The sequence below is a fragment of the Doryrhamphus excisus genome, linkage group LG6 (genome assembly GCF_037039965.1).
Source record: "Doryrhamphus excisus strain RoL-2023G ecotype Guam linkage group LG6, RoL_Dexc_Guam_v1.1, whole genome shotgun sequence".
Classification (NCBI taxonomy): Eukaryota; Metazoa; Chordata; class Actinopteri; order Syngnathiformes; family Syngnathidae; genus Doryrhamphus; species Doryrhamphus excisus.
Genome location: NC_136362.1, coordinates 17,759,030 through 17,773,546, shown reverse-complemented (window position 1 = coordinate 17,773,546; position 14,517 = coordinate 17,759,030). Strand labels below are relative to the sequence as shown.

General features: G+C 41.1%; 1 protein-coding gene across 3 annotated transcripts in view; it reads right to left on the bottom strand.

The window, feature by feature from the left end:
- The window catches only part of LOC131126206 (neurocan core protein-like), a 46,412-nt gene extending 32,623 nt beyond the window's left edge, over window positions 1-13,789 (bottom strand). The window contains exons 1-3 of one of the 3 annotated variants that reach the window (XM_058068485.2): window positions 13,631-13,789; window positions 13,438-13,541; window positions 12,688-12,755 (exon numbers count right to left, since the gene is read on the bottom strand). In XM_058068485.2, the coding sequence (XP_057924468.2) occupies window positions 12,688-12,755; window positions 13,438-13,464 (95 nt within the window). In that variant the 5' untranslated portion in view covers window positions 13,465-13,541; window positions 13,631-13,789. Of the gene's footprint in view, window positions 1-6,646; window positions 6,986-12,687; window positions 12,756-13,437; window positions 13,542-13,630 lie in introns of those variants that run through there. The other 2 variants (XM_058068487.2, XM_058068488.2) reach the window with 2 other exon arrangements.
- Between the last annotated feature and the right edge of the window lie 728 nt (window positions 13,790-14,517).

The following is a 14,517-nucleotide window of genomic DNA, read 5'->3' as shown; positions in this document are numbered from 1 at the left end:
CATGTAGAACAAGCTTTTAAAAATGCCAATATCGTGTATTAGCATTAAATTGACCTTTCACACTGTGACTATGGGGAACATAGCTAAGATGCAGAATCTTTGAGCCTTTTCTAGTCAGAGGTTTGGATGCATGTTGTATCCACTAGATAAAACATTGCAGATGACACAGATGATAGGACACTGAGTTCTCTATTCATGTGCACACACCCACACCGACACACTTTGAGCTGACATCTCTATTAAACTTCACTCCATCAACCCTGAAATAATTTCTACATGCCGAGTCTATTGCAGAGTACTGCATACCGTTGGATTACCTGACAGCAGTAAAAAAAAAACAACAAATCACAGCATACACATATTCATAGAAATATGCATTACTTGCATGCTTTCCTTTATGTTCTTTTTAAGACAGAAAAGAGTCCAACTGTCAGCCACTTGACAAGTACAGTTCCCTTTTTAGTCTAATTATGTTTCGCCAAATTCTTCACTAATGCAGAGCACTCCAGATGAGTGACAGTTAAAGTGACGAGGGAGATAAGAGTGAAAGAGAGATGAAGGAAAGCCGAATGAAAGGAAGGTCATTTTATCACCCTTGTCATATCATTGCAATGAAAAGCCACTCCTTAACGCTGGGCTGGAAAGTCTTACGCTATATATTCACTGTGCAGGAGCCAAGGACGTCAGTCTATCTCAAGTTAATATTTGAAAACATAATACATGACAAATGTATTGGGACACCTGGCTATTATAGTTGCCATTCATTCGGAAGAAAAATGCCTGAGGCCACAGAGTTCATCCCAAACGTGTTTGATGGGGTTGATGTCAGGGCTCTTGAGTTCACCTTGCTTTGTGCACTAACAAACACAGAAGCCCTTCCGCTAACTGTTCTCATGAAGTTAAAAGCATAGACATGGCCTAAATTAATAATGTCGATATACTGTGTCATTCATTTTTTAATATGGAAAAGTACACTTGAAAGTATTCTATTCATCCAGTGTACACATTACGACATACACACATGGTGTTCATTGTGCCTACAATGGTGACTAATCATTATGCTGCAAAACAACTAATGACTCATATACTTTGTTCTGCTCTGGTCCTTAGATACTGAGAAGGTTCTGGAAAGGATGCTGTCTTCTCACACTGAGGCTATTGATCACATGTGGGCACAGAGATAGACTTCATTAGGTACTCGACATAGGCCAAGCTAAGTTAACCATGTGGAGTGAAACCTAGATTATTGTAGTCTTAGTGTTATGCAATGACATAAATATCTGCACAATGTTGTCCAACACATTTACCAAGAATGTGTCTGTTCGACAGAATGGAAATTAGTCATCCGGGTGAGATAATAATCACTTTGCATTCATTTGTTTTGCATTTAGGCAGTGTAGCAGCTGTACACTTTGGAGCGCCACACATTGAACCTTGTTTTATGGAATCACAGCAAGTGATTTGTTATGTGTTGCCTTGAAGCACTTTGTAAAACTGTTTTTTTTTTGCAAGACAGTGAAATAAAAATATGAAATATAGTTCTACCCAGAAAAATTATGAGATGCCTCGAAAGGTGACCAAGACGATGATACTGGCAAGGACACAGTAGACCAACAATCATCTGAATGTATTGTATGAGTACCTTAGCATCAAAAGGAACATCTTGTGTAGTAGATTTTTGGCGACACACAAAAAAATGTACACCAGATTTGGTCTGAATAGCATTTAACACACCCACTGTCAGTGTTAGTGTTACAGTGATTAACTTCTTTTTACACTTGTATCACAAGTGAGAATGTTATAGAATGGGATGCACTCAACTGTCACATTGGTGTAGGCTAGACAACTGTGTCATTTGTTACTGATGTTGATGGATTTCAAGAAAATAAATCAATGTTTTTTTTTTTTAAAAGATTGCCTGTACAGCTAAAAAAGCGCAATTGCAGGGTGAAGGGTCCAAAAGTCAAATCCATTTCATTTGGGATTGTTACGATTTTGCCAAAGTGGCCACCGCACCAGCTGGACCCAGAGGTCAAAGGTGAACGTTCAAAGACTAGCTCTTGGCAACAAAGTCAATTATGAGTGAGTGAGTGCAAGTCAACGGTATCATCTCAGATTTATTAAATGTGTGGTTCTACACACACATTGGTTGATCTAATGTAAACATAATACATTATTGTTGTGTTTTCATCCTTTCAGAAGCATATTGAGAGAAATCCAAAACGATAGCAACATGATTATCTCTCCTCTATGGTGAGAATGATGTGCTGTGTTGGTGAAATATTGACTGTGCGAGGAAACAAAACGTTGTCCTTCAGGTGCGTTTCACATTCAGCAATGACAAGAACACAAAGTGCTGAGAGGAGATGTTTCATGCAGTGTGAACACAAAGTATGCATAAAACTTTGCAGTTTAAAAAGAGGTTACTCCTTAGTAAAAAAAAAACAATTGTTTTCCTGCACTGTTTTGTCACCTTGAAGGCAAGCCTCAGGACAAAGACAAGAGGGATTGTTGTCTTTGTGTGGACGAGCTGCTCAGTTGTGCTTTCATCCATGTTACCATTGGCCGAGCCAGCAGCTTTAGGCCCTCCCTGGCTACATGCTGATGGTGATTGATGGCACGGCTGGTCCAATCCCCTTTGGGGTCTCTTTTCAGTTTGATGCTCACTCATATGGGGGACCAATACACAAGAAAGAGCTTTGATATCAGAGCTTAATTACAAGTTTCGACTTACTTAAAAGGGACTGGAGCTATCCAGTGCTGAAATACCTGGACAAACGTTACCCTTACATCAGGGGTCTCAAACTCAATTTACCTGGGGGCCACAGGAGCTAGGGTCTGGGCAAGGCTGGGCCACATCAGGTTTTCCAAAAAAAAAAAAAACGCATTTATTAAAAACTTTTTCAGTGCTTCGGTTCTGATTTTCTACAATAAAATCTCTGATAAAACATTCCACTGTTCTCAAATATCTTAATTTTCATTTTTCTGCACAAAATAAGATGAAAAATAAATGAACAAATCAAGAATAAAGAAAATCAATCAATCAGTAATAAATAAATATAATAATAATAATAAAACGGCAAATAATAAAAACTTAAGAAACCACATATAGTTGGTGGGTAGACAAATTATTTTTTTCAGATTAAAATTAACAAATCATTATTAGAGCCCTGTAGACATGACAAAACACAACTATAGTCACATTTATACTTTTTTTATTTACAAAATATTGCGCAACTGCAGGGTCTTGAGACACATGCTAACTCGCAAACTAGAGAGCTAGCGACCTAAACCGTAGCCTCCAAGTTATTTCCTTTAAACTTAAATAGCCAAAAACTTACCACTTCCACACAGATAGGGAGGATAACTATTAACAGTTATTTAACCTTTAACATGAACATTAATCAAACGTAATAATTTTTTCTGGGTACATGATACCATACAGCATCCATATCAAACTTGCGCAGGCCGCACTAACATTAAACTTTCATATTAAATGTCTCAATAACAGATTATTGAACATATACACTACATGTGATAGGATGAAAACTTCTGAGTATGCTGTCAAGTTACACCACAGTACATGAAGTTTAAACAATATTGCATATAGCACACAATTCCCAACCATTCTTTATAAGCGTGACCACAAGCCAAAATAATTTAACTGTACACCACTAAAAACGGCAACACTTTAACGATTACACTCTGTCTGTACAAAATAACACCTTAAAAGGTGTAAGACAATCAAAAATCATCACTTTAACTACAGCAAAGCATGCTGGGAAATGAGTACTCTGCTTATTCCACAGCTTCAAACTCTTCCCTCATCTCATGGATTGTGATGTTTTTGTGTTGATATAAAATACTATACGTAGCTTTTGCCGGACATTGACAGGCGGTGGATCAACAGCTGACATAGGCTCCATCATAACCCTGCAACCTTAATGTGGATTATGCAGCATATAAAATGAATTCATTCATGTATTTATCTGAAAAACACATTTACCACTTTTCCTTGCAATGTTATCACTATCACTTCTCATTACATCTTTTTGTATCACTGATATAAATTATTCTTGCAATATTTGACTGAAAACACAAGACTTTTCTTTTTTTAAGTATTTTTCTCCAAAGAATGCAAATATATTCTCAGAACTTTGGGACTTTTTCCTCATCTGCTTTATCTCTTGGAATGGAATTTTTTTTTTCCTTTTCAGCGTGCCTCCGTTGCTCATGCATATTATAACATTTCCATTCAAGTTCAAGGTTCTTGAACTCTCCACATTCACACAAATACAGTCAAGAAACAATTATTAGACCATCCTCATTTCTTCAGTTTCCTGTTCATTTTAATGTCTGGCACAACTACACATATCTTTATTTGGACAAATCTATTGATGACAACAGAAATAACTCATACGAGTTTCATTTTTTTGGCAGTTGATTGTAGCTGTTGATGAAAGAACTTATTATCAAGAAAACCATGGAAGTTACTACATGTCAGCTTTTAAATTGGGTATTTTTGTTATCGTCATTATATCAAATGTCCCTTTAGTTGCACCAGTCATTAAAAAGGATCAATAAAACAAAGAAGGATGATCAAATGATTCTTTTGCCATGACTGTATTCTGCTACACTGTACCTTTCAGTGTAAGCTTTCATACATGTATTAGCATGCTTTTCTCAGAAACATGTCAACAACAACAACACTGGCAGGAGTGACCTTGATGGTCTTCACATTGCATTGACCAACACTGAAAAGATGCCTTTGCCAAGTAGTCACATTTTTGTCAAAAACACTGACTGAGCTCATCAATTTCTGATGCAGACCAACAAAACTTATGTAATCCATTTCGCAGAGCAAATGTCATCAACGACGCGTCTAAATCATATTCTAATGGCTACAAATTAATGATGGCAAAAATATGAGCTGCACTAAAATGTGTTTGTACAGTGGGTGTGCCAAGCTCGGGGCATCCCATTCAAAAGGACTAGAGGCTGTGATTGCTGACAACAGTGTGTCAACAAAGTATTGAACAAAGGCTGTGAACATTTCGGAACGTGTGATTTGTTAGTTTTGCATTTTTAGCAAATATTGAGAGAAAAAAAACTTCCATGCTGTCATTCTGGGGTGTTGTGTGTACAATGGGAAAATGCGAATGAATGCGAAATGTGTAAATGATCCTCATCAGGCGTGATGTGTGATAGAAGAGTTTCAGCTAAAATGAAAGGAAAGGTATACAAAACTGTGGTGAGACCAGCCATGTTGTTTGGTCTAGAGACAGTGCCACAGAGGAAAAGATAGGAAGCAGAACTGGAGGTAGCAGAGATGATGATGCTGAGGTTTTCATTGGGAGTGACCAGTATGGATAGGATTAGGAAGGAGGAATATTAGATGTTAGGGGCCTTGGAGATAAAGTCAGAGAGGCCTGACTGAGATGGTTCGGGCATGTCCAGAGATAGTGAATATATTGGTAGAAGGATGCTGCATTCAGAGCTGCCAGGTAGGAGGCGTAGAGGAAGACCAAAGAGGAGTTTTATGGATGTAGTGAAGGAGGACATGGGAGTAGTTGGTGTGAGAGAGACAGATGTAGAAGACAGGGTTGGATGGAGGAGAAACCCTGAAGGGAAAAGCCGAAAAGAAGAAAAAGAGGAAGACAAAATGTGTAAAAGTGAAGTGTTGCGAATACTTTCCAGATGTACTATATGGGAACATGTAACCTGCTTCCTTCCTCTATTCAAACAAAATGAAAGGACAACAAGGCATTCACCTCCTGTCTCCTTCAAAACTCTGCACCCATCTTTCAAGAAACAATTGTAGAAGCTTTTTCTACCTTCTCTAAGACCACGCTGCCCTGTAGTGAGTGCACTCATCTCTGCACACACACACCCATTGGATGAAAAATGCATGCTGTAAACTTGCAGCTTTTAGCACCAGTCTTCACTATTCTCCTCCTCACCTGCTCCTGCTGCTGCTGCTCCAGCACATGCTGGTCGTCTTGTTAACCTCGTCCTGCTTTATGGCACAGACACCCAGCTGGTGGTGGGTGCTCTAACAAGGCCAAGGAAGACATAGACTCCTCCAGAGTGGAGGGATGAATAGAGGAAGGGGTCTGTTTGGCACAATATGTTGTGCGGCTCATTTGTCAAGGTGACGCAAACTGCACCCGTTAGATTCACGCACCATTTAAATGTTGAATTCTTATGCCACATTTGGAGTTTAGTAAATAGTTTTTAAGACGTAAGAAGCATCGCTGGATGTTATATCCAGGTGACTTCACAACACAATAGATTTCATGAACACCTGTTCGGGTCTATACAAATGCATCCCTTCACAAACTTATTCAAAATTAAGACATCTGACTCACACACATGCTTACTTGAGGGCATGTTTTATACATTAGTTGTAAATATGAGTCAGTATTTAAAAAGCTTTGAGATGTAAATAATTCAAAAATAACAGGAGCACTGATTTGTCCACAGTGAAGCCAGCACTGTATTGCATATTTATATTCAAACATGCATTTTTTTTAGAATATTTGTATTTTACCTATCCACCACTTAAAATTGTCCCCATGCTTCCCAATGACCGAGGGCTGCACCACAACATACACACACTGCTTCTATGGACGCTTTCACCACTCACCTCAAGCGACAGATGCAATCCGCTGGAATGTGCGTGGAGGGGGAAAAAAGCGTTTTCACGGGAGTGCAGGTGCGACACAAGCACGACGGAGCGGCCGTGAAACAGCACTTTGCAGGAGCACCGCCGGACACCCCCACTCTTTTTTTTTTTACCGCTCTTTGCGCAGCCTGACTTTAGTGAGCGGTCGATGGGCGCCTCATCCTTAGGCTCCGTGCGTGACGGGTGCGCGCTGGCCACCTTTAGGTGCTCCACAAGCTCCGGGGGAGAAGCCAGATCAGTTTGAACAAAGACGCTTGACAGGCAGGCAGGCAGGCAGACTGCTCCAGCTCCCCCATTCAAAGAGAGCGTGGCGGTGTAGGTGGGAGGGGGAGGGTGGATGGTTAAAAAAAAACGGGAGGGGGAGGGCGGGGGGGGTCTTTATATGACCATAATCCCACATAAACCTTTAAAGGTTCATCCACTGTCTGTGAATTAAAATGCAATGACAGTCTGATGAGCAGCTTAATCTCACCACGACCCTCTGATATTATACACAAGTTTGAACACCTACAAGATGCCTCTACAGTATAGAAGATAGAAAAATGTCACTGTGCTAACTAAAACTCTTTCAGGAAAACGAGAGAAAAGTGTGCTAATTGTTGACATAGTAGAGAAGTGTGCAGTAGAGCAAGCATTTATCTGTCATAGTGTTGCTAGGTGCTCTACATGCACGGTTTTGAATAATGCATCTCCCCAACTGTCCTGGAGGCATGTTTTTTGGAGTCCTCATCGTCATCATGATGATGATGATTGTGTGTGCTCCGAAGAAAAGACTGCGGGTAATTGCCCCACTTCAAGTTAATTTGGAGGTCTTAATAGGTATAACCTCATTTAAAGGCATGCAGTACAGCCATTATTTTTTTTGTTGCTATTATTGCTGCAGTGAATCCGCTACAGAGCGGCCAAACTTTTTCACTGAGTGCTGCATGCAGAAAAATTGGGAGACATGGGGGGGGGGGGCACTTTGATACATTTTGTACATTAACCCTTTATAGGGCAAGTAACCATATATGGTAACTTAAAAAACAGGGTCTCAGCAAGTCATGTGACTTTCTCATGCCAATCAGCCAAGATCAGACAATGTCACAGGAAGTGACATCATGGGCTGTGATCAATCAGGAGTGAGCCAGAGAGTATCAAACTTCCTTCTTCATTCATTTATTCATTCATTTTTTAACGCTTTTCCTCACGAGGGTGGTGGGTGGTGCTGGAGCCTATCCCAGCCGTTTTTGGGCGAGAGGCGGGGTACACCCTGGACTGGTCGCCAGTCAATCACAGGGCACATATAGACAAACAACCATTCACACTCACATTCATACCTATGGACAATTTGGAGTGGCCAATTAACCTAGCATGTTTTTGGAATGTGGGAGGAAACTCGGAGAAAACCCACGCATGCACGGGGAGAACATGCAAACTCCACACAGAGATGGCCGAGGGTGGATTTGAACCCTGGTCTCCTAGCTGTGGGGTCTGTGCGCTAACCACTAGACCGCCGTGCCGCCCCCTTCTTCATTCAGAAGTCGGAAAATTGCAATTTTCTGACGCTTGGGGCCCGACAGTCTCGGCCCAAAACATAAAAACTAACCATGATAAGTTGATCACAGTCACTCTAACTACAGTACCTCTGTTGAGGTCACCTTGTGCAGTTTGACCTGTCCGTTTTCCATACCCTAAATGGGCAACTTATTTGATCTTGATTTGCACCCAAAACCTGAAACTTTTTTAAAAAGTAAAAAGAGAAAAAATGTCTTCTTATAGCCCCCAATAACACTGAAGGATTGAATTTTTAAATTTCTAAGTATTTCAGTGGCGGCACAGCGGTCTAGTGGTTAGCGCGCAGACCTCACAGCTAGGAGATCAGGGTTCAATTCCGCCCTCGGCCATCTCTGTGTGGAGTTTGCATGTTCTCCCCGTGCAAGCGTGGGTTTTCTCCGGGTACTCCGGTTTCCTCCCACATTCCAAAAACATGCTAGGTTAATTGGCCACTCCAAATTGTCCATAGGTATGAATGTGAGTGTGAATGGTTGTTTGTCTATATGTGCCCTGTGAATGGCTGGCCACCAGTCCAGGGTGTACCCCGCCTCTCGCCCAAAAGACAGCTCGGATAGGCTCCAGCACCCCCGCGACCCTCGTGAGGAAAAATGAATGAATGAATGAAGTATTTCAGTGAGTGCTCTATAAAGGGTTAAGGATGTAAAAAGTGGAGTAGGGGTGACGGTTACGAAATGAACAAAACATTAGCATCTTTGTAGACAACAATATGACCTTTGAGAGAAATTAAACTCATGACCCTGTCTGAGAAAGTGATTGCCCCCACACCCCTACTGAGAGCCATTATCCACGAATGGTGAAAACATGGAACAGTGGTGAACCTTCACAGGACAGGCCCGCCAACCAAAATTACAGCGATGACTCATCCAAGAGGTCACAAAAGACCCCACAACAACATCCAAAGAACTTCAGGCTTCACTTTTCTCAGTTTAGGTCATTGTTCATGACTCCACCATAAAAAAAGACACCGGGCAAGTTCCCTAACCCTAAAGACAAAAACCACTGCTGAACATTAAGGCTTCTCTCAGTTTTGCCAGAAGACATCTTGGTGATTCCCAAGACCTTTGAGAAAATACCGTGTGGTTTGATTAGATAATTTGATGGTGTGTGATTACAGTTATTAGATTTAGGAGGCAGTCACTTTTTTCCGCAGGGTCATGTGACCACTTCGTCCAGTTAGCCGAATTCTGGTATTGGTGATGTGGATTGTAGTTCCGGTTAGTTTGGTTTCTCAAATCAAAATGTGTTTAAAAGAGGAATACATTTGCAACATAAAAATGCCTCACAAGTCAGACCTCACAACCGCTCTCCGCTATTTTCTGTCTGTTGGTATCGTTGCATGCTGCCGCCTATACATTGCATATAATGCATACTTGTGTTGTCTATTTCAAAGAATGAATTGAATGGGAATCGATACTCTGCAAATGAAGCTTCATTATTGTGGCACATTAAAATGTTTGTTTTCCAAGAAAACATTTTCTACACATTTGACCCCATACGGTACAAACATAAGTAGATAACACAGTGAATGCCTTGTCATTCACATCATGTGCTCTGCATAGAGTTTTATAGGCTAAAAGGACCAAATGTAGGTAAATTACAAGCTGCTGTTTCACACTTAGCCGTTACAAAAAAAGACATGCAGCAATTAAAGCCAACTGGCGACACCCTGCATCTACGGGTGTGCTTATTTTACAAGCAAACATATTTCCGGCTAAGTTTCTTGATGGGGAACCTCATCAGCGCAGTGAGAGTTGACGGGAATAACAGTCAAACAGAACAGCAGGAGATCATCCCACTCTTATTGCATCGCTGATTCCCTCTGAACACTACGGGAGGTGCAGGAATACTGAAAATCTAAAGCCAACTGAAAATGTCTCCCGAAGCTCAGTGGAGCAGCAGAAACATGTGCTCATTTGAATTTACTAGGAAATTGTACAAAATAATTCAAATGAAATGTACAAATAATGCGTACACTGTCAGGATCCCTCCGAGATCTCCCCTCCACTTTCATTCCTTTATGGCAGCACCCTGTTGTATAAGACTTTTGACGGCTCTGATGGGCAATCATCGCTGCATCGTCCTTGATGTCATCCCTTAAAGGCCCACCCAGAGGAGGACACAGCACCAGATGGTGTATTTAAAAAAGACACTAAAGTTACAATTGAATATCCATCAAACCATCCATTTTCTATGCCGCTTATCGTCACTAGGGTCGCGGGTATGCTGGAGCCTACAATTGAATATTTTCATGAAATTTCTGTATTTGCATATGTTAGTATGGACATCAGGTACATGTTCACCAGGTTCCGCAGCGCTTGTTGGAAAACCGACTGTCTCAGCAGAGAAGCGTCTTCCACACATGTGCTTCCTGAGCTGTATTCCGGGAAAAGGCGGACTCTGAGAAAATAAAAGCGGTCGCAGAGGGGCCAACACTTCAGACCAGAAAGGAGCTGCAGTGTTTTCTGGAGTTTCTTCAGTTTTATTGCAGGTTTATTCAAATTTTCAGAGACCAAAACCAGTTTCAGATGATAACCATGCAGAAAAAGCATTCCAGGAGCATAAGCAGTTGTTTATTCATTCATTTATTTTCTACCGCTTTTCCTCACAAGGGTCGCGGGGGTGCTGGAGCCTATCCCAGCTGTCTTTGGGCGAGAGGCGGGGTACACCCTGGACTGGTCGCCAGCCAATCATAGGGCACATATAGACAAACAACCATTCACACTCACATTCATACCGATAGACAATTTGGACCTGGGCAGAACATTTAGTTTAGATTGAGTATGCACACAATACTGTGAGCACCTCTGACCTCTGTATGTCCCCCTTTGATGTGCCATGCTGGGATATCAAGTGCCTCTCTTTGCTGCCCAGGAGTCCAAACTTCATATAGCATCAGTGCAGGCCCATCTTAGACGAGCTAGGTGGGGTTGGAAAGAAGCCTGCACAGCCATGCAGAGAACATTGGCGAAAAATAAGAGGCTTGCAGACAGATGCTACATCCCAGTCCCACAATACGCTCCCGGGCAGCCATTTTGGCTCTCATTCAAAAACATACCACTCAAGACTGATACCCGCAAATTCTCTCCCCGGTTTCTAGGTCCAAGATGGTCAATCCCTCGACAGCTGCTGGTGTGCTCAAACTGGTTTCCTACAGCACCTACGGCTACCCTGACCAGGAGAACCAGAGTGTACGGCATGAGAAGCGGCCCGCCATGACCCGGCAAGGTGCATTAATGTCGGATGTCACCGTGCGTCCACAAAGGTGGGGAGAGCCACAGCCTGCACCTGGAGGATTACGTTGCCCACTGCGGGCGGAGCCACTCCTGTGGCTGGACAGCGTATATGTATAATGTACTTTCAAACTTGGTATCACTAAAAAGTCCAACAAAAAGCACATTTGCGAAGACAATCACTGAAGTATGAAGTATATGAAGAGAGCTGCTTACATGACATCACATAGAATGATCCTTTGAACTCAATTTCTTATTTCTTATTCTTATAAGAATAAAGTAGCAATTTTCAAATTAAGTCAGGCATTTTTGATACCACAGCAGCTGAGCTGATAATATATTGAGAGAATATTATATTTTTGTGTCACAAAAGAGTTAATGTTTCACAAATTTCTGCAATCCAAGTAAATTTATAGAAAATATTTTTTAAAAGTACAAAAAGTTTCTTGAAGCCCTTTCAGAAATGCTCTCCACCGAGGGAGCAGCCGCCCAAACACAATGGTGAATACTTAAGAGGAGCAGGATAGGCATGATGACACAAAAAGCTGTTCTATCATTTTAACAGCAGTGCCAGGAAAGACACAGTGCCCACAGCGGGGAACAAAGAGCATAATGATGTTTTAGTAGCATAATAAATTCTCCATCTCGGCCCTCTCAGGCGTCTGTGCTGGCTTGTTATTGGCCGGAAAAAAGTCTCCTTCGCCGTGGTTTGTTTTTACTGGTGATGTTGTTAATGTGATGAGATCAAACAAGGTGGTAAGCAAACCACATTAAAATGGCTTTCTTCTGGGAGACGGTAATGGAGGAAGTGGAAAAGACGCGGTAGGAGCTCATTGTAACCACAAGTAATGATGTCCCAACATAATATTATGTAAAGACTGGGTCTGTAAGAGCATTTAGGGTAAGCAAAACCACCAATATCAGCTTCAGGCATACAGTTCTAAAACGGCTACACCAGATTTGTTTGTTTGCAAAAAACCTGACATGGACAGCTGCAGACGTCTAAAAGCCTCACTCCAAATGGGCTTTTGCTAAGGCTCTTCCCATTTGCTTTCAATCTAAGTGAACCTGTGATACACTGTATATCCCCATATTTTTTCACAAAATCATTTTCAACATCAAATATGTGTGTGTGGTTGTTTCACTATAATGACAAAAATCTTAGTCTTCTCATATTATTAAATGAAAAACCTGAATACAAGCAGGTTTGCCCACCTCTGCTGGGTCCCTCCAGCTGCATCCGCTGCCTTCTGAACCACAGGCGCAGCCGACACTCTTTTGTGCTCGGAAAGTAGACAAAGGAGAGAGAAGAAAAATAGTTTTGAAGGGTGCAAAACTTATATCACTCTCACAAAAACAGGAAGTCCCACACACGGCACACATGTTCTGAATGCTGGGAAGGAGCAGATCTGTGCAGGGGCGATACCGTGGTTTTTCACTGATATTGGCCGATACCAGTCTGTGGACGATTGATCAGAGAACCCCTGGTAGTTAGTACTTGTTTATGTTATCACACATCGTTCTTCCATCACAAGCTCTGACACATTGACAGGTAAGTGACTGAGTCTGAATGAGGCCTGAGTGTAATGAGTAAATTAAAAACATTTATTTTTTTAGATCCTGCTGTGTAAAACAGGGATCCAACCCAGAGTGCAGTGGCAGCTTTACTTTCACTTTTAAGTTAATAAATACCAGAAAATTCACCAATGACGCTAGAAAAGCTGATGAGCTAGATTTGTCACTTGTCACTTTACTACGTTGGCAATACTGGAACTTGTCAGAGCTCCACTCAGGAGTGATGAGTGAGAACTCTGCATCAAGATACAGCAGAACAGCACAAATCTAGTGTAAATTGTTTGTGATATCATGCTTTAACATTTTTAATTTTAATAATATTGACATATCGCCCAGCCCTCGTCACACCATATTTAAATAATAACACAAAATAAAATGAACGGTACTCACCCGGTAAGACACCCGCAATACTGACATCTAGTGGTGTTTTGTAGGCACTGCTGTTCTGCCAAATTGCCATCTTTTTGGTGGCATTTTCTTCATAACTGTGTCCTCTAAGTAATGATAAGGAGAAGAGTTTGCTCAAAGAAATAAAAGTCGCACCCTAGTAAATAAAATGGGTGTACTCTGAGCATATTATCACCTGTGAATTGGTGAAATGCTAACGACATGCTAACTGCTAACATGTCAAAACAAAGACTTGTCTGGTAAACAAGGATTAAAGCATATAAATTTAATGTCATTCTCGAAAAAACGACCAGAATAAGCGCTAGCAAAAAATTGCAACAGCAATGGAATTAGTAGGTTAGCTATCAGCTGGTTTGGCTTCTTCTTCTGTGTGTTTTTTGTCAATGTGGGTAATCTGATGCCTCTCACAGGTCAGTTTGGGTACTACATCAAGTCATAAAAACGTGCATGATGACGTTTTAGTATCATGTGGGGTCTATTACATGTTAAAGATCTGCCACAGACTTAACAAGACAGCCTAAAAATTGCACACCAGTGAAAATGGGTCAAGTGGGGAGGCCTTCTGGGCAACTTCATTTAAAAAAAAAAGCTACCACCTACACACACACTATTTTACACTCTCAATTACATACTAATTTACCTTGGCAGTTAAAATTCAGGTCATGTGTGGATGAGCATGTGTGTGTGTGTTTAATTATCCCCTGTGCAGCATCTGTGCACAATGTCCCACTCTGGCTCCTTGGTCCTTCTTTCATGCAGTTAGTGTTGTATGCTAAGCTAAAAACAAACAAAAAAAAATAAATTAAAAACAGAAAGTGCCACAGTCAAAGCGCTTGGCTAGTTGTCTTTATGTCTTTACCCACACACGCACAGATTTATTGTCTTCATTAGCACCGCCAAATAACCCAATGGAGAACAATCAGAGAAGTGCTGTTTTATAGGATCTAAAATGTCTCTTTTATTCTGATGGTTTACTTTCTACTAGTATTTACCACTGTCTGCCCTTGGTAAAAAAATAAAATAAAATAAAAAAATAATTGAAATAAGAGAGCTCATCTTTGT